The sequence below is a fragment of the Phlebotomus argentipes genome, unplaced genomic scaffold (assembly GCF_947086385.1).
Source record: "Phlebotomus argentipes unplaced genomic scaffold, Phlebotomus argentipes genome assembly scaffold_4, whole genome shotgun sequence".
In the NCBI taxonomy this organism is placed as follows: Eukaryota; Metazoa; Arthropoda; class Insecta; order Diptera; family Psychodidae; genus Phlebotomus; species Phlebotomus argentipes.
Genome location: NW_026776174.1, coordinates 3,197,562 through 3,220,560, shown reverse-complemented (window position 1 = coordinate 3,220,560; position 22,999 = coordinate 3,197,562). Strand labels below are relative to the sequence as shown.

Genomic DNA, 22,999 nt, shown 5'->3' with positions numbered 1-22,999 from the left:
AAATAGACTGTTTACTATCTCATAAATAAATAGGAAGCCTTGACCTTAAGTCCATCAATTCAGTCCTATATTCACATCCGGACTTCACGTTGCAACCCATATCAACTATTACAAAAAGAGACTTCGAGACCAACGAAAGAATACGACACACATTTTCCCAATATCTCATCCTCACAAATTCAGTTCATTCATTCCCTGTGCAGTTGACGGACTCTGATAGTTTGGCACTATTCATACTGAAGAATGAGAGGTATTTTTAAAGCTCAAGTCTCACTTCGCTATAGCACAGAATGATAAATAAACTATAGTCACATATATACAGCCTATAGAGATGAATTTGCATTCGAAACAATTAAAATGTTCATTGTCGTGAAAAACAGATCAACACTATAAAATCCCTCATACACTATAATTAAACAAGTTGGAAGAAAATGTTAAGTGTTGAAAATTAAATACGTCGCATGCACGTTTCTGCCTTTTCATTCATGATCACACTTTTAGTGTATAGTTTCATGTGATACATGACAGTATATTTGCGCTCTCAAGTACTCAAGTAGAGCACAATTATGCAATTAATATGAGAATAAAACCCATGGAAATATACCTTCACATAAACTTATTTGTGATTGTGACCATATAGAGATTATCGAGTTTGTCAACACCTTGAACTTGACCTTATCTTGATTTTTCATTCTCACCGAAAAATAACACCTTTTCCTTTCCTATAGAAATGCGAAAACATGCTACTTTGCGTGACGCCACACCACAAACCCATTCTCAAACTATTAGGTATGTGTGGCACCATAGCGAAGAAGAGCCTCTCTGTATAATTTTCCACACTTATAATGTACGCCGCATTGTTATTCATTCCACCACACAAATAGGAAGAATTTGCAATAAAAATTTTCTCACCATAACACGTCATACTCATCAAAAAAATGTTTATCTCCTCGTCTAATGTTTTACAAATATAATCTATCATCTATTGAGATTGCAAATGGAAGTTGATTGAGCCTTTTACGAGCCTGAAAGCGAGATGTTAAGTTGCACAAATTATCATTTCATATTCTCATGCTTAATGCTAGGAATCAGTATTGTCTTATAAACAATTTCAAACATTTTCCTAATCTTGAAAAGGGAGAAACTTTCCATTCATCTTGATTAGGGGCGTTAAAAAGCACCTCAAGTCGAGCATAGAAACTAAATTTTGATTAAAGTGTAATGGAAATGTCTCGGAGCATTCCCCAAACTATAGGAAAAGATATGTTGCCCACGACTATGGGACACCCACTCATTGATATAAATTGTAAAATCTATGTACCATATCTCTTAGAAGGGAGAGGATTGAGCGTGAGAAAGTATTGTGGAATGAATTGGATTTGATTTTTGTCGGGGAGTAAATAAGAAAAGGAAAATCTGAAAAATTTTCACTCCCTCTCTTTATGTGGAAATCTCTTTTCTCTTTCCACATTGCCGCTCATATATTTCACCCTCTCGCAATGTACCCATTGTACGATAATCCCAGTGAGTCGTTTCCTCTTAGTAAAATCCACTGACATTTGATACGTCGAATAAAACTATATGTATGTATATATGTTATGTGGAGAAGAAAAGAAATTGACGCATGCATATACAGTAGACGTCTTAAAAGGAATATTCATTCAAGTGTTGATTAAGTAATAAAATCAAATGAAGAGGAGAAGAGACACTTCATAGAGACACTCCCACTCTCCTCATCATCCCAAATTTCTCTGATGAAATTTATATTAAAATGGACGAAATTGAACACACAGAATTTGAAGTGATGGAACGTAATTTGAAATGTGCGCCGAGGGTATTTGCACTCATAAAAATACTTTCTCACTCTTGTTAAAATAGTCATGCCACTAGTGACAGTCTCAATGATAAGGAAAACCATAAAGTGGAATTCTTTATGACTTCATTGACACGAAAGGAGTGCATTTTATTTCTTAAAAAAGGGGAGAACGGAAAAATGTCGATACTCCTCTATATGGATTACGCTTGGGACGAATTTAATCGAAATTGCTTTTCACACGCTTCACATACGATTGCTCACATCTTCCCCAAAAGACACATTTCTTTGTAAAGCACAAAAAGGCAATCCTTTGCATTGCTGCTGTGGAAAATAGTTCATAGATTAATCCTCTAATATTCCCTCAACAATCCTGCCTTCTCTCTCTCTCTCTCTATTTCAATTGACACAAAAGGATATGTGTGCATATTCCGAATGTCTCACAATATGTTTGTATTTATTTGTGCACTTCACCGAGACCCACCCAACGATTGAGGATTGAAACAGACGAAATTTATTGCACACCGTAAGACATCCCCAGATTCAGTCGAAATTTTATATCATCATTGAAATAATCATTCACAGAGATGAAATCCCTACATCCACCCTCTGCTTAGTTCATCTTAACCCACGCTTGCATTGCATGAGAATTGAAATGAGTGTCTTGCAACTTGAAGCCACTTTAATCCATAAGTTTATTTTCAGACTCACCTGATCACATAGTTTACACAGACGACACTCTGTGGCTTCTGCTTATCATAGACAATCGTTGCTTGAGTCACCACCCAGGCGTATCCTCCAGAGCGAGCCAGAAAGCGATATCCACTTGTTTCCATTTGGCCCTTGCTAAGCACTGCACAAGTGATATCGATATGAAAGAGAAAAAGTTTCGAGAATTAATAGAGATGAACGGTGTTTGATAAAAACATACCCACATATCGCCTAAACATTTTGCTCTACTAAAGTCACATAGAAAATTCAAAGGCGGACAATGCACCTGATCCCAATACACAGACAAAATGCAAATAAAAAAATACACTTCTTCGATAAAATGTTTGTTTAACCCAATTCATCGCCATTTAAACTCCATGTCAAAAAACTGCAAGGACAATCACATGCAGCACAACCAGTATTTTCCCTTGATTGAATTGATACTTGCATATTAAAATATATTAAAGCAAATATTGCATCGAGTGACTGGAAAATGCTGAACAATAAACAAATGGCATGTGAGAGTCAAGTGAAACCCTTAAGAAAGTTCATCAAACCCCATGTTTCTGTTCCCCAAAAACAGTCGAGGTCATCATCCGTGTATTAAACTTATTAAGCAAACAAAAACAGAGTTGCAACTTTTCCTTCATTTGCTCACCCAACCAACCGCGCAGTTTCCAAGAATGAGAGATTTTGCTAACTAACCAATCCATAAATTTAATCCTTTCGTGAGTAGCAAATTATACAAAACATTTCACCAATTTCCTTCACAACTAATCTAACCCATCCTCTTCTCCCTCACACACACACACACACGCACACAACTTTCCAACTTCCCTTCAGACCAGAAGAAGTGTGAAAGCTGCACCTTGTAGCACAACTCATGGTACTTTGTATAAATTTCATAATCACACCACACACATGTACTGCTTTTGATACACCACAATTCAGAGCAGAAGTCAAAAGTTTTGCAGAAAAATAAAACACACACATAACATTAATCATGATGATGAAAAAGCTTATGCAGTGTGTAGACTGTGAGAGGAACTTTGCCTCTTTGTATTTTCGCCAGTTAAGAAAAGAACAGAAAATGACATTCAATTTACAGCACAATTTGACCATTTAAAAATACTCTTGCTCAAATTGTTCTGCAACCATACAAGTTTCCAACTCAGTAATTTGATGAATCAAGGTAGCCGTAAAATTCATAAAAAATCACAACTCCAATCAATGCAAAAGTACCATAAATGTAGAAAGTGCAGAAATAATTTTGTCCCTACTTGTCGTTGTTCTCCCTCCGCTTAATATCACCACCATTCTCTTGCCATCCAAGAGTGGCACAACAAATGTCAAACAAACAAATGTGTTTTATATTTTGCTGCACTTTCCATACTCAGTTCACATTAATATGTATGTTATGTAATATACAAAACACTAAAAGTACACAAACATTTGGTGTGTGAGCAGCACTATATTTATACATTTCACCCAAAAGCCAAATATACTATAAAACAGGGATTGCAAGTTCGTTGCACCATCATTCTAAGCCACCCACATTTGTCCTCTGCTCACTTCCCCCAAGGACTCTTTTCCGTGTGTTGCAATATTAATGGAATTATAACTTTCCCGCTGCACCTCCTCTCTCACCAATATTACTCATATTTTTATACCAAATTGTGTAGCTAATGCCCTCCCACATTTTATACTCTTTTCTTATCACAAATATAAGAGAAAGACAGCAATATTATGTGTACATTCGTATAAACAATTCCAACAAATTAGAATTGCACTTGTATGACATCCACCTTTCATATTGTTTGCACTCTTCACTCTTCAAAATGATAAGGATTTCTAAAATACCTCAACTTCTTTTCCAATCTATAAACTTCCACCTCAAATTTACGATTATGCAGTTGATCCACCCACACAAAGATCTCTTCACCAGGGAGATACAGTGATGAAATTAGGGTTTTTCGTATGTTTTCATAATCTCCCCCTCGCTTAGAACTTAATGAAATTCTTATCACACCTACATTTTCTCAAACTCATCATCGGTGTGCATTCATTTGCACAGCTTCTGCGACGCTGGCACATGTACTGCACATTCCAGGTTGTGAAAGGTAAGTGAGTTTTCCTACAGTATCGGGATTTCTCATTGCCAATGTGCGGTGGATGGGTATCATGTGATGGAATGATGTGATGAGGATGATACCTTTTTCCCAACGATTTGTCAGGTACATTGAACGCAAGCACCGAGTGCATCGCTCAGGGTAAAAATTGTGAAAAAAAAAATTCATCATTCTCCATTATCAATAGTGCATGTTGTTTTTTTTTGTTCTGCGCTCGGCAAAACATATTGAGCACACAGTCGCGGAATCAACGTACCGAAAACAACCATATCTGCTGCGGGACAGAATTTTAATAGGGTGTCTTTTATCAAAATACTACCTTTCAACTGCAATTCTACATGCATTATACGCGAGAGGAGAAAAGAAATATCACAAAATGAGACTGTGCACAAAGGTATATGAAGTTATAAACAAACTGGAGGCAAATACCTTTCAGCTTCAAATAAATTAGCAATGCAAATTTTAATTTTGAGTTAGAGAAAAAGGTATAATAGAACCCAAACAATCTACTTGCGCTGAATTTCAACTTGTTGCACTACATCAAGGAGAAATTTTACTGGTCACAACTCGTTTTCATTTGCTGCACTCACCCTTACACTCTAGTCGTTGAAAAAGTTAATTATTTAAATAGAAAATACTTAAGTGTGGTGTACACATTCTAAAAGGTGACTCCAACAATGCTCTGTGCAGTTTCACTTGCAAGGATAATATCAACTCCCTCTCCACTACTTTTCACCATTAAAGCAACTTTTACTATTGTGACGTGCCAGAGATGCAGTTGAAATTCACAGAGAGTCTCCCTCATCCCTCTGAACCGTACAGAAATGAATACATAAGAACATTCACCCCTTTATTTGTCTATTGTTCCACACCCTACAAATTCCGACATCATCTTATACTGCACATGCATGAGAGTCTGTTAAACACCTCATTCACTATACAGGAGGATTATCATTCCTCAGCCACCTAAAATATGCTCAACACATCAATTTTGGACAATGAATCTCGCTATGTAAATTTACATGGGCATGCTTTATCATCCGCCACCATACATAATGTGCGACTGCACAGCGTTACGGAATTATTATCAACTATGCTCTGAAGAACATAAGTGCAGAACCGAAAAAGCCCATAAAGTACTGAACTGTATGTGTACATTACATACAAGTTACCGAATAATTTGTTTTAGTGCCAATCCGACGACATATCAATACATATTAGATTAGAAGTTTATTGAACTCCTTTAATCTATTAAACTCAACCAAGTAAGGTATCGCACTATCCACAGAAGACTTCTCTCCTCGATAAAATGCTATCTTTGTGATAAAGCCTTCAATTGCTGATTCCCAACTTCACACACTTAAACCATGTGAAATAGGTGAAATAATCCACCTGTTAATGAGCAAAAGCTTTTAAGAAAAAGTCTTTCTCTGTCTTCACCACCCTGCCAATTGTGATAATGTCTCGCTGAAAGCGATGAAATTAAATTCCCTCTCGCGCTTGTGGTGTCATTACAGCAAATTAAACTATTAAAAATTCCAATTAACCCAATAAATGCAGTTTTGTTTCCATTGCGAATAATTAAAATAGGGTTTGTACTCAAAAATGCATCAGAGCTTGAATTTCACCCATTTTGCTCCTCCTCGTTCGCCATGAGATTAAATTTAGGGGAGGAACTGAATAATACTCCACTATCTAAAAAGTTTATCGTCCAGAAACTCGTAAATTTATTATAATATTCCTCAGCTACAAATGCACGGGCAAGAGTTTCAACTCCACAAACAATTTGTCCACCCCAGCATCTTTCCCTTTGCTGTAATCAGATAAGACCATTAAGGGGAATAAGTATTTTAGTGTGGCACTAGCACGACAATGCTAAACTTATATTCAATTCAAGGCAGCGATATACATCTTTCATACCGCATCTAAAAGCATCATATATTTTCCGGCAGTTTTCAGCCATTCAACTTTCAACTTACTCCCAACCACGCCGTGACAAACTCACAATAATTTTGGGTGAACATTTTCAACAACGAAATGCTCCTCGGGTTGCAACCACAGAATGACTTTTACATTTTTCGTCCCTCCATCCCTCCCCAGCGCCTCCTCATCGTCCTCGATTGCAACTGTACAGCAAAGAAATGTGCAGTATACTGCAAAGTTCTACCCATGCACATGCAATGTGTATTTACACAACCCTGAGCTCCAATCTACCACGGCACGCCATCATCCAACCACCACCCATAACAACAATTGAGGGGTTGTCGACCGACTTGGCCACCCTCATTCAAGTGCATCGACTTGCAGCTGACTGCCACTCGTAGTACACTACATTTCTGACTCTCCCTCAGCACCACCGCCAGCGCGACGTGGTATATTCATTCAAGCACATCTCCAATCTCACCCACCCTCCCGCCAATTGTATCTGCCCGGCTTCCTTTCGCGCGCTCTCAACCCCACTCCGCCTTACATATTGATGCTATGTGTTGGCTTATGCACTTCCATTCTGCACATTCTGTCAGCAGTAAAAACTACTCTTTTCCATCTCAAACACCCCGAGCATTTTATATTATTTAAGCGTACAGAAGATACCTCGTGTATAAATCTATTTTAGCGTAATACAATAATCACCTGGTTGTGAGGGAGTAGTTAAATGAAATTTATACAAGTCCATATTTCTCCTTGAGATATTTTACGATAGAAAGGATTTTCTCCTGCACAGCACTGCATTGCTGCACAGGGAGTTGACATAGCACGAGAAAAGACATCTCAAATGAAACTGCAGAAATTCTTTATAAAGTAATAAAAGGACTCGAATTTAAATAATTCAAATTAAATCTTGTAAGTCTCTAAGCAAAATTCACTTCAAATTATCTTCAGAGAATTGCGTAATGGACAAATTGCATTGATAGAATTTCAATATTTCATAGTCAGTTCCTTTTTAGTTTCAGTTTCAAAACAATCCATACATTATTTGTCTATTCTATTGGCCATTTCAACAGATAGTGAGCCATAAAAGTGCCACTTTGAACTCCATTGAAGACAATTGTCGCGACAGCAACGGGAAAAATATCTTTAAAATTTTTCCTAAAATAAGAAACTTCGTCCCCAGTGTAAGACATAATAATGGTATGAGAAAGAAGAAAAATAAATTTATAGTAAAGCAAATTGCATGAAACTGCATCCAATCGCATATAAATTTGTATCCGGAGCAACTTTTGGTGTCATTCGAGAGGATTTTTATCGTTTCGGAAATAATCTATTGTTCTTACAACTTCTGTATAAAAATTCCGCAGAACTTTTTAACCATTTTAACAGTTCAACGAAATCCTCAGAGGAACTGATATGTACTTTGTTGTACATTCCACTGAATAATTGCAATTAGAAGTGTATCTCAAGTAAAATAGTAGCTAGGTACAGATGATCATTGATTTTCAGTGAGACTTTAAGAAAAAATATCGCCAATCATCATTTAATGCACTTGACAAACCAATACGATGAGTTATTGCACTTCAACAGCAATAAATTTAGTCACAAACCGACTTTTTCAATTGAAAAGTTTCTCATAATGTTACAACACGCCACAAAATATCCCTCCAACAGTATATAGTTATATTATATTAAGCACACAAAACTTTCCGCCAACTTGTTGATGAGAGTCATGCAATTTTTCATGCCACCCACAACACTTCGAAGAGTCCTTGCCATTCCAAACTTCAAAGCTACGCCGCACACAGATGCGGTTGAAGCTTGTGCAAAAATACATACGAATAGAGTCAATTTAATTCTTGATTGGCATAACTTTCCACAATCATCGGACATCTCATTGGTTGTATATGTATAAAAGTAAGTTATAGGTGAAGACGAGAGAGAGAAAGAGAGAAATTGCTAATGAGACACAAAGATAACTAGAGAGACGACACCTACACGAGTAATTTGCTTTTATGTAAAGCGGTAATGAAGCTTTTCATCAAATGAAAATTGTCATCATGACGACGCCATTGAGCACTGAATGGACAAAATGACAACAGACAATCACAAGACATACCAACTGGCAAATGAGTACCAATGGTTGACGCTCTCAAAACTAGAGGAAGTCAGATGGAAAATTGTCAAGTTGAATTTCGCTATGAAACATGACAATTTCTTCTGGGGTTGTTCACCTACAATTCCCATTCTTTCAATGAAGACACTTCTGGTGTATTAAATAATAAAATGAACCATTTACAAACAATTGATTTGCTCTGAGATTCGCTAAGTGGCCCTATTGGCGTGTTTACTTCTAATTACCACATGTGACTTGACCTCGTTTAAACAAAATTACATAACACTATCAGACAACTTGACAAACTGTTGCGAATTGTACAGATGTTTGCCAATAAAATTCGACAAATACTATTGTGAATACTGGTAATTATCATCAACGAAACAATTAAGAATTCCCTAAAATTCAAACCAACATAATAAACGTCGAAGAAGAATTGTTTTGAGAATTATCATCAGATAAATTATATAATTCCCTGTGAATTTCAAATGTTCGGCAATTCTTCAAGTTAAATAAGCATTACTATCGACTTCATGCCATTCCGATGGCACATCACAAAATCGGATTGGGTCAAAGAACTGTGCCAAGAAATCAAACCTTGACTTTGTGTTGCCTCCTCCGTAATAAATTTTCTAAATGAATCTCTAAAAATACCACCAACACGAGTTGAAGTTGAAAATGTTTGTTTATCTTCTTCCAAGCGACAAGAAAAAAAGATGTAATTTGCAGTATTGTATAGATAAATATATCAAATATCTCTACACATGTAAGATGATTTTTTTTTTAGAGAGAAAGCAGAATATAATAAAGAAAGTTTCTGTCTCGCGTAATTCTTCACACTGTCGCCAAGAACACTTTCTAATCCTATTCATTCAACTATTTTTCATGATATCACGACGTATTCTTACTCTCTGCGATAAATTCCACTGCCTTTGCATTTTCAGATTCCTGTCTATGCTCAAAATTTCTCTTTCACTGCTCAACAAATGTATCATTCAATTTTATTATTTCAATTTGCAAATATGAAATGTTACATTTTCCTAAGAAAAAAAAAACGAGTAATGAAGAAACACACCATGTCGTAAATCGACAAAGTTAATAAAAAAGTCACGATAAAAGATTATTGCATATTCACAATTTTACGCAGATGCCAAATATTACTGCACATTCTTTTCATTTAAGGTGGACATTGTGAATTCTTTGATTTATTTTCGTACACTCACGCATCACTGAGGAGTATATCTGCAGCTCAAAAAATTTCATATATCGCCACAAGGTCAATTCAGTTTATTTTCGAATATAAAATAAAAGCCATCAATGTGTATTATGCTCAGCCATAGTATCACTTTTCTGCTTTCCTCTCTACTCTCCCGACAGATATAATACGGTTTAGTGTAGCAAATTGAGCAGATATCCTCACATGCATTTCTATTTTTACATATACACTCTCCCACTCCAAATTGTCTCCTATATAAAACTCATATTGGGAGGAAGAGAAGAGATTGAAGCTTATCACCGAGACACACTGCTACAGTTTTATAGATAGAAACCGTCTAATTGTTAATTTGTTGATCGTAGACTTTTATTTTTGTCACTCTTATTCTATTTCTTCTTCCTCTCCTCCAACAAGCAGGAAAGTATCACAGAGAGTTTTTTCTCTCTCTCCACGCCTTTCTCTCTGTCACTTCAATCTATTACTTTGTGGTGAAGACAATGTATTTTATAAATCCTCCTCGCCATTTAATCAATTTCACGATGGATTAGCATAAATTTTCAGTGGCCTTGGTGAAAACACAAACAATTATCATTTCATTACTTGACAAAAGTGCAGAAATTTTTACTCACAGAGCAATAATTCTGACTTACACAAAATTCATAAAACAATATTCACCATTTCTGTTAAGCATCTCAGACTACATTACTCACTCATCTTTATTTCACATTTCATTTAAGATACCCTTTCGTGCAATAAATAATATTCCATGATAGAAAAATATGAAGTGCAACAGTGCCCTGAATTACAAGCAAAAATACATTGTGACCATAAAAACTTTGACCCACAAGAAGTCGTGTATTTGCAAAAGCTGTACGAGCATAAGACAAATTAAATGAAATTTATATATGCATTAAACATAAGGTGTATTGTTCTTGTCGTCACGCAAAAAGAATGAAAATATGAAATATTCTACTATGAAAGTAAGGGTGCAGCGCTCCAAAATCACATGTCAACTGATGATTTAGATGAATTACGAATTTATACCATCAACATGTCATACAGATACACTATCATGCTCAAATGTAACTACACTTTTTATAGTGGGAGATTAGTTTTTTTTTTCTCCATTACTCCCCCTTTTGCAATATGTATCTCTCTATATTTTTTATATTCTCTCAAATGCAATTGAGGACATTGGTGTGCACACCATTTAAGAACAAAGACCTTTCTAATCAACTTTATACTGCACAGCTTTGAGTGAAATAGAAGGAAAAAAAAATCACACTAAAGTAGAACTTTAAGTCAGTGTTCTCTCAATCCATTCTCCTTTCCATCTCACTAGTGAGCCATTTAAAAGAGAACACTAGAATCATTTGACTTTATATATTCAATTAGAGAAAACATATGTAATTCTATCAGACATTGAGTGCAATATTAAACTATAAATTTATCGCCTTCATCGGTTTAACGGACTGACAAAGCTGTCTCCATCAAATTATATTCCATTCTACACATGACACTATTTTACCAATTCTCTATGTTGTGCTGATATCGAGTAAATTTAACCATTCAACAGCCATGATACTAGTCAACAGAGTCCAACATCTGTCTCTCTCTCCATGCAATACCATTCACCTCCACAATAAATGCTACACACAATACAAAAGCACGCACATTGTGTGCCATAAATCTAGAGAGTTCGCACTCTAGAAACTGATGCAAAATGATGCCTAATCTGTGCCAATTGAAAGTAAGAGTTGTAAGAAAAATTACGCCGCACAATCTAAGAATAGCATTCGATATACAACTTATGTCATCACAGCGTTTCAGTACATCATGTGTCTTTGAGTTTAATTAATAATTGACTCAAGTCTATTCTATATTCATTGTCAGACAGAAACTTTTTCTCCCTCTCAACCACTCTCAGCGCCAGAGCATGAATTGTGTGGCATTATGGAAAAAAAATCATTGGAGAGAAACACCTTTACACTCAATCACCTCCTCGAGATAAGATAAATTTCAATTTAAATTGCAATTAATTCTTAACTTGATCAGTGAAAATGATCAATTAGATTAATCTCAATGGCTTTCAGCATTCAAACTACACGATATATTGATGTTATTTCTTCGAATTCAGGAGACCTCAAAAGAGAAACAACCACACTTTGTATCTACACAACAAGTCTACACAATATTTCCCCACGCATAATTTATCTATCTTTTCTCTAGAAATAATATGCATTAGTTAAATTGAAAAATTACCAAACAACCATACATTTATATGCAAATTAAATAGAGCAAAATGTTGATTTATAGCCAATAATTGCTATAATATTCGTCAATGTACTTAAGAAAACCAATTTTCATTTCTTTCTGCCCATTTTCCCCACCGACATAATTACAATGTCACAGAGAGAGGAAAAAAAGTCATTTTCTATACTTACAGCTCTTGAACATTCCCATGAGATTATCCGAATCTGCACCATGATGAAGTTCATACAGTGATTTTCCCAGTAAATGCTGCGACTGATAGCCAAGAAGTGAGTGCATTCTGAAAGTGGGAAATACAGATGAGAAAAAAAAATTCATTGAATTCTCATCGCCCATCAATATCTCTGACATACTTCTCATCAACATAGCTGAATTTCAAGTCCAGTGAATGCTTGGTCAAGAATGTCCTCGAGCCGAGTGGAATTTCAATATTAGACGGATGTGGCATTGGTCTCCCAATACCAATAAATTCACGTTTTCCATCACATGAGACATTCGTGGCAATATGCCCGGAGATGTGAATTACTTTGTAAGAAGCACTTTTGATGTTGACACTTCTTCCGCGGCTCGTCAATGTACATTTGAGACGAATGAAGATGCTCCTCTGCACGCAACTTCCATTTCCATCATCAGCAACACTCTTCTTCACATTCAGTGCCTCGCGCAACTCCTCGTGATCACACTGGTGGCTGTAATCCCAAATTGGCTGACCAAGTAGGTCAATCTGAAAGGGTTTCGCGAAGGAAATTAGAATCAGAAAAAATACATTGCACCACCAAACTCACCTGTTGAATACCCAGGATTTCAGCGGCATTTTGCGAGATGTATGTAATGTCTCCTTCAGTCGACAACACGAGAAGGAATCCATCCAGAGCACCAAGGATCATCTTTTCCGTCTCAAAGTACTTTGGCATTGCCACCAGGTCTTTCACGTCATTCTCATTATCATCCACGGAATCTTCCTTCAGCACATTGTTTGCCTTTGGAACTGAAATGTTATAAAAATCCACAGTAAATGATAAGAGAGTGATTTTACCCAAGACACACAATCGTAAAGTTGTGCGCCCCCTATTGGATTCCACTTGAACGACATTAGAAAGTAACGATAATTAATTTATGAACTTCCAAGATTTGGCCAATGTTTGCATCATTCTTCTCATGAAATTTCCAAAACAAACACTTCACACCGCTTTCCAAAGTGTGCAAAAATTTGTTTCGAAATAAACTAATCATTGGACATTTTTGAAGCATTATTACAAATTCGTTAAACCCCAACCAAATTGATGGAAATCTAGAGACAATGAACACTCACAGAGCTCTAGCATATTTCTCACTTTGAGAAATGCAATTGAGAGTCGCATAATTGACGCCTTGTCCAATTGGTCAACCTCTTCTCGGCGCAGCGGAAGAGACTGTGCCAATTCAGTGAATATTTCTGTCTCCCTCGAGCGACGAGTACGAGCTGCATCCCGTGACTTTTCCTTTCGTTTCTCATTGTTCCTGCAAAAGATTAATAACACAGCATGAGTACGCTTAAATCACATCAAATATCTCCTATTAAATCAGATTATGAAACTCCAATACTTTTTTTCTGAAAGATAAACCAAAGCAATAAAATATGTCGCGACAATAATTGTTGACTTTTTTCCACCAATTTCACGCACATTCTACCACCTCATTGTTCGTCGTCAAGTTTTAAGAGGTCTTTGGCAATCAGTGATATTCAGATATATGACTGAGTATAGAATCAATACAATTGGATTTATTTAATCGACTTTCTGATTTATGTTAGAAAGATAAGGGGAAAACCATAAATTTCCATACTTTTTGCCAAAGTTATCACACAATTTTGACGTCTGAAAGAATGCACATTGAAAATATTTATCAGGCAGACCTAGTTTCAGTAATCCGATAGTGTGTGACTTCCTTCGAACAACACTTCTGTCACCAATTTTGAATGATCACACGTATTTGAGAGCGCATAGAAACACTTACAAAGTTGCAAAGCTACCAGAACCAGTTTCGAGGGAAACAGGATTTTTTCTGCATTTCTTCCAGAACTACTTTAAGCTTGTATTTGAAAAAAAAAACATCTTTTCTAGCTCCTGCTAAATAGTTTACTCATTGAAAGTTAGTAAAACATCGCGATCAAATCCTAACAAACGCCCATGGTAACAATAATTCATAGACAAAATGGAGCCATCATACATAAAATATGTAGTATATTTCCAATAAGCGTAACACGCTACGTTCTGTACTTTCTCATGTCTCGCTTTGATAAGATACATCTGTATTTCGACAGAGGCGAGCTATTAAAATCTTAATCACGAGAGTGTTATACAAATCGCAATATCTAATTGCTACCTATTTTATAGCCCAGCCACTTGTTAACTTTAGAATTGCTTTAAGAGATTATTGGTGGTGAGATTCACATCGTTCGGCTACCTGAAAACTGATAAATCATCACTCAGTATATTGAGAAAGGCAAAGTGGACATGTTTCATACAAATGTGAAGTATTGCCAAGACGAATGAATTTACATTTAAATGACTTCAAATACATGTTTACTCTAAACTTGAACCACAAACTCTTGTATTCTATATTTCAGCATGTCAATTTTCAATCGATTACTGTCACTGAAAGTTATGTATTGCTTTTTAATTGAAGGATTATCCATGTTGATACTGAAAAGTAATGTCGTCAGGAGAAATGAGTAACATTAACTTATCAGAAAAGTCAATTCATATTCCCAAGCCGCAGTAGAAGCACGTCAAATGTGTGTCATTATGGATTTACAAGTATGATACATTCATATATCATTTGTGGTAGAATATTTTTCTGCTATCAGTCACAGGCGGACAAAAAAAATCGTCTTTGCAACAATTTTGCAATCGGCAACCAAATCTATCCAGACACCCAGAAATTCCCTACCACTTTTTCAAGTGTGTATATTTGGTGACAATCAAATTAATTGATCCCGCCTGAGATATCACACTCAAACTCATGCAGGACAACTGCATCTAATGCACAACACGTAATGGTTATCAGCGTGAGTTACATAAACACTTCGTCTTGTGATAATGGCATTGAATGTTGTGACTTCAGGCGAGATAAGGGGGAATTTGTAATTTCTCCATAAGCCACCTTTCACTCGTGACAATCCTATACTTTCTCTCTTCACATCCCAGATAAAATTATTGGCGAAATACTGATAAATTGACAAAAGAAATCTACCATCATGACCAAGTTGTCTGGCGATCACTCTGTGAAAGTTCATTGTCATCGGAAAGACTCTCACGCTGGGTGGCAAACTAGAGCTTATCAGAATTGGCGCAGCACGTAGAGATATGATACCATGTATTGGAAATGTTGGTCAATTTACTCTCAACATAATTTATGACACCAGAACGAATATTCATAAGTAGACTAAAAGTACAGCACAAAAAATTGTCCTACACGAGACACATGCCAAGTTACTTTGTGCATGTCATCTCTCCATATTTCCGCAAAGCAGACACAATTTGTATTCATCGACCGTGTCCATCCACGTAAATGGACTAATTAGTTATTTTACTCACATAAAATCTTCCATATCGATCACATTGGCAAACGGACATGGTGCGTCGCCATAGAATCCGTAACAGTATGCAAAATTCCATGGCCTTGGTCCTTGGCAGGGTGCATAAGAGGCAACAGAATCATCTTGATAGACATTCCCCGGAAAGTAATCACGCTGCTGCTCAACACTCACATATCGCGGCACTCCGAATCCATCAATTTCATAACCAGGAACATTTTGCACAGCCTGCAGACTCCCTTTGTCACCGTAGTAGCAATTAGACTCCAATTCAGACGAATTGAAGTCATACGAATTGTACTCTGTATGCATGGGATTAAACCACGCACTTTGACTGGAATTCATTTTCCTCCCGCAGGCGAAGAAGCCGTGAAAGAACCGAACGACCGCACGTTTCAAACTAAATCGAGAAATTGTCTGCAAATTCAATATTGCCACCAAGAAAAATCCACCCAATATCTTGCAAGGCGCAGAAAAAAGTCCCTATCTGATAAGGATCGTCACCGCGTTTCCAATCACTGGCCAATCGCAGGCCACTAACAGTATTTCACATAACGATCAAAGGGGAAATTGGCCAAATCAATCGCACATTGGAAGTACATAATTCATTTGGAGCTCCCACCCTAAAACTCCTGATCACACCTTCTAAGGCCTCTTTCGCTGCTTACCACCGATGGATTATCTGTGATTGTAAATTTCGGACTCCAGTGGCGGCGGTGTGTCGTACTTATGTATTATTTTAACTATATTCCACTGCCTATACAGATAAGAAGCATAAATATTTGCTATTGAATATTTACTCAACTCCATCTACACAGAGTCACGAAAGAAAGAATATACTTTCAAGTATTGTTTCAGATCAGTTTTCACATTATTTTTCCGATCCTACCGTAGAAAAATCTTTCTGGTGCTTTTTAATCCACTTTTATGCATTTATCTTTAAAGCTCTACTATGAAATATGACATACTGCAAAATGAACTTGTGTGTATTTGAAGAGAGTCTGCTAATGAAATAAACAAATCTGCCAAAAAACGACTTTGTGATACTCAAAGATAATTTCAGTTAGAACATAAAGCATGTCTGCTTACCAGCCGGAATAAGCCAAATGTCACAGTTAACCAAAATCGTTAAGATTAATTGTATTGTTGACATTTTATTCTCAAGCTTATTTCACAAATAAATTCTGATATTTCTTGGAAAAGTAATATAAATAAAGCGTATCAAATGAGGAAATTTATCTACTGAATTCATAATCAAGTGAGGAATAGCAAAAATACCTTCAAAGAATATCAAGTTTGGAACACAACTACCTTTTCCTAAAAACCATCCATTAATCTCATATTTCAATGTATATTTAATTAATTATTAGCTATTGAGGAAACAATCTTTGTCTCTACACTTCTTCTCATGCCCTAAACGCCAGACAGCAATTTAATAGCAATTTGTAAGCGCGACACACAGAAAGTTTCAGCAAATTTTGTTCCCATATCACTTCTCCATTCTGCCCATTGAATTCTCAAGTCGCCTTTTTATATTGCAAATGAAGAAATGATTCTTTATAGCTTGTAAACCATTCTCATGAGCATCTCTGTAGTGACCATTAGGCGTCACTAATTGACCATTGGATAAATCAATCAACTACGCACTTCTTCACATTGGTGATCAAAGAAATAACGTGCGTTGGTGGTTCTAGGAAAATGACAGAAAGAATAAAAAATATTTATGAGAAATTTGATCGCACGCGGTTAATTAAAAAAAACCACTGCGTCATATTTTAGCACGTGTATCAAATACAATAAACTGAGGAATCATCAGAAATTCGCATTGGAAAAAATCGTCAAATTAACCAACAGCTGAGATATGGTGAATTCATGGAGAAACAAGCAACTCTTGATGAAACTGGTTTTATTTTTCCACGCGCACACCATGAATGATTAGAGCAAAACATCACTGTAAATAGTGCATGTATGTGTATGAATATTTCGCCTCGCTAATTACCATATTACACACATTCCCTTGATATTTAAACGCAATTTTATGCGATGCATTGCATGACCTCTATCCTCAATCTCTCCCACGATCTCATCAACGCTTTCGCATTTCTCTCTCTCTCTTACTGAAATTTTAACGCTTCATGCTGTGACAAACACTTGGATAAACATGAAAAAATTTACAAAAAATTCAATGAAAAGAAAATCCTTCTAAACCATTGATTTGTCGTATTTTGGTGTAAAGTAAAAACGCTCAAAACACATTGCAATACACATTTAATGTCATTCAAAATGTAATGTTTTTCGCTATTACGAAGCCTATGAAAAATATCTCAGTTTGCTGACAAAAATATTCTGATGATCCACCTTAAGGTCAAAGCGACATGATATTTTTCAATATTTATTCCAAATACAGTGCTTTAGAGTTTATAAATTAAATTGCTCTGCCACTTGACAACGCTTTTCAATTCGACAAAATGCTAGAGAGAATTTGAATGGAAGTATCTCGATTTTAGAGACGAATTGAAGGACTTCTGTCTTCCGTCCGACCATGACTGCAACATTGCCTTGGGAAAAATGCAGATTTGCAAAAAAAGGCATACAATATCAAACAACCAATCGGAACTGCAATTTACAAAACACATTTGAGTCTAACGATATACCAAAATAACCTTAACTCCTTATCAAACACAAAACACCATCAATGTTGAAAATATACGAAGAAAGCTTTGGGGCTTATCAGGAAAAAAATATCAACGTCAGATGATTCTTCTATTTACGTAAGGTCATTGTCAACCATGAAAACAAATTCCGAACGCTAAATTATCTCAGAATCGATTGAAAATTTTGAAGTGAATTTCACTCAAAATTTTAAATGCTAAAAACGGCTAAAAATTGCAAAGCTTTGTGATTTCAATTTTACAAAATGAAATCTAAATATGAGTGAAGATTCCGAAAAAGTGAATACTTGAGCTGAAAGACTCGGAAAATTTCAATGAATGCAGAGATATGTCAAAAATCATGACAAAGTTTATGAGTTCATAAAGTTATGCAATTCAGAAAGTTGAGAAAGTTATTAAATAAGCTCGAATCATACAAAGGAATATGTAATTCAACAAAACAAATTGAAATGTCCCAAAAGAAAACAGAATCAGCTGATATGACTTGAGATCAGCTGATTTGTGTCAAATAATCAGAAATTATTCTACAATTCTTGTATTTGCGTTTTTCTAAAGCCTGACGAATGAAAATATTAAAAAAAAGACAATTGTTCTTTGTCTGATCCCTTCGTATGATCCAAAAAAATTATTGTGTAGGTCAGAGATATGTAAGATCGCTTCTTCAGGAAACTTGTTTCGAGGAATTTCAAGTGTTTTCCTTTAATGACATGAGATTAGAGATTGTTGACCTCATCCCTCAGCACTCCTTGTAGAAAATCTAGTACTTGGAATTTCTTTGCAGGTCTTTCGCTCTTTATCGCCAAATTTCTCGAAAAGTTGTTCAACAAATGTAACTTCCAAGAAAGCAAGTACAATAGAAAAGAGGAAGACTTCCCCATTCCCTCACTGTAACTGCAATCGAAGATACTTTCTGGAAATGCCACTAGTCAGATAACACTTATCAACAATCGTCTCTTCTCGCCCCAAAATCTGTACAAAATATTATTATTCCATGCAAAAGATTGTGCAAGTGTTTTGGATGGGAATGTGAGAACCTGTTTGGTGCGCCAGCTCGGCCAGCCAGTTTGTCTTTATCCTCAGCCAAACACTCAAAAATGCACGGGAAAGACATCATATCAATGCCACGAGCCACAGACATGGATTGGGAAGCGCCAGTGCGAATGGGGCCACTCGAGATGGTGGCAAAGGTCTCGTGATGCCCGTCTAAATTGCCACCAGAGATGGAGTGGAGAGAAAAAGTGCAGAGAAAACAGCCAAGACGTGGACTTTGGACCCTTCCAATCCAGAGAACATGGGCGCCCTGTTGCGCCCCGATCGGCGGCCGCGAGCCCAGTGGAAATTCCTGGGGGCACTGGCACAAGAGCCCTGTCCCAAATACCCCACGAATTCAATGTTAAATTGAATATTTGAGATAACCTCTGCGTCATTGAGTTTCACCGAGTTCGGGCCATCGGACCATTCGCCGTCCGGAGACGCCATTTATCGACAGACTCGCTCACAACTTTCCAATTGCATTTTTCCACCCCTCATGGCGTGCATTCCATTCATTGGGCATACCTGCGCTTCTCCTTGACTGGCTTAGCACCGCTTCCTTGCTGAGTCAACATCTTCTGACCTCCTTTCAGCCACAATCAATGCAATGAATTCTCACTAGACGATGTTCCACACTCACCCCCAAATATTCACACTTCTCAGAACACTGCCAAGGAAATGTGAACTCTATCAACTCAATTACACACACACGCACCCCAATTGTATATTTTTCACACTTTTCAATCGCTTTTCACCGCGATTCTCTGCACTTTTCTTCCACTTTCCTCTCCTTCACATAAAATTTCTGATCAACACCAAAAAAACGTGACATTTCTTCTTCTTCTTCACATTTTCTATCATCGAAATCGTGATTTTTTCCCCAACTTCGACAATTCAAATTGACAAAACGGACCAAATCTGCCATGCCGACACTGAATTTCTCAATTTTCCGCCCATTTTCTTCATGTTATCTCTACTATATTTTATTAAGAAATCTGACACGAATTCTTATGTGGATATCCCGACAGAAGAGAATTTGGGATGCCCAATCAAACTAAGTCGGAGTCTTTTGCACAAAATCACTTTTTCCGCTCCACCTGGGAGGCTGCGCCGTCCGGAGAGTCTCCCGCGGATTCTCTCTCCTCCTTGGCGCCGTCAAGTAACTCGCCCACCTTCATTTGAGCCTCTCGTTCAACGTCTCCATCATCATCATCATCCATATCGCCACTCTTGTTGTACACTGTGGGATACTTGGAGAAGCAGGACTGCATCTGGGAGAAGACTTCGTAGCAATCAGACCCCTTGGGTTCCACTTCGCTGGTGAGAAGAAAGCACACTTTGAGATATCACCGTGACAAGGCAATTTAAACGTTTAAAAATTACCTGTAGTGGAAGCAAGTGAATGCCTCTCTGAACTCTACTCCACAGGGTCCTGTGGCCATGCCTCCTAGACAAGGACAGTTCCAATTGATGTCACCGTTGGGAAGAATTAGTCCAGGCGCCGGATCCGACTCGGGAAGTGTGATTTTGCTAGGTCCCGCGAGGTCTTCCTTCGACGCGAAGATCACCTTATCCTTGCCCCCGTTGAACTGCTTACAGTAAGACATCGTGCACGCTAAAAGTCCTCACAGCGCACCAAAGAGAGCAGAAGTGGTGAGGCACAATTCACGTGAAAGCGACAAGGAATGCCCTGGAACGTTGCTATCAGAGTCAGTGCTGTCCGGACCTTCACGTAGTCCTCTTTTGGCACACGCAGAATAACTTTCAGCGTTTCTGGATTGAATTTCAGCACGTCCACAGTCGTACAGCCTCCAATTTCACCGAAAACCTCCTCCAACGATGTGATAATGCCTCCCTTGAGAAACACCGGAAGAATTGGCTCTCTTGGAATTGTCTTCAAATGCCTGGAAAATACCATTGCTGGAATCTTTTTACACACCAGCCAACCACCAGAGAACGTACTTACAGCGATACGTCTAAGTAGACGAAGGCGCTCATGCTTGGAAATCGTGAAAAATGGGCATTTTTGCAGGAGTTTCACAAGCTAAACACACGCAAAGCACACAAACTTTGAGGTTATGGGACAAGTTTTGGACAAGTTCGAAAGTGACGTCACACACTTTTCGAAAATTCGATCAGCTGTCACGGTGTGAAAACGGGAGGGAAATTTCTTGTGGAAAACAGGCGTTTTCACGGTACTGTAGCCTGATAAATAGTTGAAAATGGCACAGCAAGTGCACAAAAAGCAGAAGGTGGTTGAGAAACCGGTGGAGAAGCCCGCGGAGACTGTGGAGGAGGAAGATTGCGAGCTCAATGGGCCACAGATGATATCTAAGCTGATTGTAAGTGCCCCATTCTAACCTCCTTTCCTTTTGTTTTTCCGACTCTTCACGGTGAAAAATCACAATATTTGCTTATTTCTCAGAACAATTCCACGGGCATTTCATCTGGGGACATCAAGAAGTTGCAGGAAGCTGGATATTACACTGTTGAAGCTGTGGCCTTTGCTCTGAAGAAGAATTTACTGGCTGTCAAGGGAATCTCAGAGGCGAAAGCAGAAAAAATCCTAACGGAAGCCGCTAAGCTTGTGCCCATGGGCTTCACTACGGCCACAGAGTATCATCAGAAGCGTGCTGACATCATTCAGCTGTGCACGGGATCGCGGGAGTTGGATAAACTCCTGGGCGGCGGTGTTGAGACTGGCTCCATAACGGAGATCTTCGGGGAATTTAGAACGGGTAAATCTCAGATCTGCCACACCCTGGCCGTGACTTGCCAGCTGCCAGTGAGCCAGGGCGGAGGAGAGGGCAAGTGCCTCTATATTGACACAGAAGGCACTTTCCGGCCGGATCGGCTTCTCTCCGTGGCTGAACGCTACAAGCTGAACGGGAATGAAGTGCTGGATAATGTGGCCTTTGCGAGAGCATACAACTCAGATCACCAGATGAGTCTGCTAACCCAGGCAGCTGCTATGATGATAGAATCTAGGTAGCATTACTTTGATTGCTGAAAAAGCGTGATTTTATTTAATTTCCCTCCTATTAATTCACAGATACGCCTTGCTGATTGTGGACAGCGCCACTGCGCTCTACCGTACGGATTACCAGGGACGCGGAGAACTCTGCAATCGCCAAACCCACCTGGCTCAGTTCATGAGGACTTTGTTCAGGATTGCCGCCGAATTCGGTGTGGCCATTGTGATCACAAATCAAGTGGTGGCGACTGTGGATGGCGCCCAGATGTTCAATCCCGATCCCAAGAAGCCCGTCGGTGGGAACATCATTGCCCATGCCTCGACGACTCGTCTGTACCTTCGCAAGGGTCGTGGCGAGACAAGAATTTGCAAGATTTACGATTCGCCCAATTTGCCGGAATCTGAGGCGGTGTTTGCCATTAATCCGGATGGAATTGGCGATCCAAAAGAGTGAAATTCCTATTCAACATTTTTTTTTCTTAATTTTAATTATATTGCTGCTCCCAGTTGACTTGAAATAAAGGAGTAAAAAGAGTTTGTAAATGAAAATTATTTATTC

At 37.8% G+C, this 22,999-nt stretch overlaps 4 protein-coding genes across 4 annotated transcripts in view; 1 reads left to right on the top strand and 3 right to left on the bottom strand.

Annotated features, from left to right (window-relative positions):
* LOC132257541 (protein similar) overlaps positions 1-20,106 on the bottom strand; it is a 40,341-nt gene extending 20,235 nt beyond the window's left edge. The window contains exons 1-6 of the mRNA XM_059754496.1: positions 19,992-20,106; positions 13,498-13,685; positions 12,971-13,173; positions 12,539-12,909; positions 12,359-12,465; positions 2,525-2,666 (exon numbers count right to left, since the gene is read on the bottom strand). Coding sequence (XP_059610479.1) covers positions 2,525-2,666; positions 12,359-12,465; positions 12,539-12,909; positions 12,971-13,173; positions 13,498-13,685; positions 19,992-20,041 — 1,061 coding nt within the window. The 5' untranslated portion in view covers positions 20,042-20,106. The remainder of the gene's footprint in view (positions 1-2,524; positions 2,667-12,358; positions 12,466-12,538; positions 12,910-12,970; positions 13,174-13,497; positions 13,686-19,991) is intronic.
* On the bottom strand, positions 19,991-21,180 carry LOC132257577 (mitochondrial intermembrane space import and assembly protein 40). Its single transcript, XM_059754545.1, has 2 exons — positions 20,850-21,180; positions 19,991-20,783 (listed from the first exon to the last, which is right to left on the bottom strand). The coding sequence occupies exons 1-2, from the start codon at positions 21,071-21,073 to the stop codon at positions 20,546-20,548; spliced, it is 462 nt and encodes a 153-aa protein (XP_059610528.1). The 5' UTR covers positions 21,074-21,180; the 3' UTR covers positions 19,991-20,545.
* Positions 21,082-21,566, bottom strand: LOC132257580 (uncharacterized). Its single transcript, XM_059754549.1, has 2 exons — positions 21,433-21,566; positions 21,082-21,370 (listed from the first exon to the last, which is right to left on the bottom strand). The coding sequence occupies exons 1-2, from the start codon at positions 21,462-21,464 to the stop codon at positions 21,082-21,084; spliced, it is 321 nt and encodes a 106-aa protein (XP_059610532.1). The 5' UTR covers positions 21,465-21,566.
* Positions 21,567-21,665: 99 nt separating this feature from the next.
* Positions 21,666-22,969, top strand: LOC132257570 (DNA repair protein RAD51 homolog A). The gene is made up of 3 exons (XM_059754539.1): positions 21,666-21,808; positions 21,892-22,454; positions 22,519-22,969. The coding sequence occupies exons 1-3, from the start codon at positions 21,689-21,691 to the stop codon at positions 22,892-22,894; spliced, it is 1,059 nt and encodes a 352-aa protein (XP_059610522.1). The 5' UTR covers positions 21,666-21,688; the 3' UTR covers positions 22,895-22,969.
* The last annotated feature ends 30 nt before the right edge of the window (positions 22,970-22,999 follow it).

Bases quoted from the DNA above. Each gene is read 5' to 3' on its own strand.
- LOC132257577 (XM_059754545.1), bottom strand. From the start codon at position 21,073: ATGTCTTACTGTAAGCAGTTCAACGGGGGCAAGGATAAGGTGATCTTC. The intron at 20,784-20,849 runs GTAATTTTTAAA...TCTTCTCACCAG, and splicing joins TTCACTTGCTTCCACTACAG to CGAAGTGGAACCCAAGGGGT.
- LOC132257580 (XM_059754549.1), bottom strand. From the start codon at position 21,464: ATGAGCGCCTTCGTCTACTTAGACGTATCGCT. The intron at 21,371-21,432 runs GTAAGTACGTTC...GGTATTTTCCAG, and splicing joins GTCTACTTAGACGTATCGCT to GCATTTGAAGACAATTCCAA.
- LOC132257570 (XM_059754539.1), top strand. From the start codon at position 21,689: ATGGCACAGCAAGTGCACAAAAAGCAGAAGGTGGTTGAGAAACCGGTG. The intron at 21,809-21,891 runs GTAAGTGCCCCA...CTTATTTCTCAG, and splicing joins AGATGATATCTAAGCTGATT to AACAATTCCACGGGCATTTC. The intron at 22,455-22,518 runs GTAGCATTACTT...ATTAATTCACAG, and splicing joins GCTATGATGATAGAATCTAG to ATACGCCTTGCTGATTGTGG.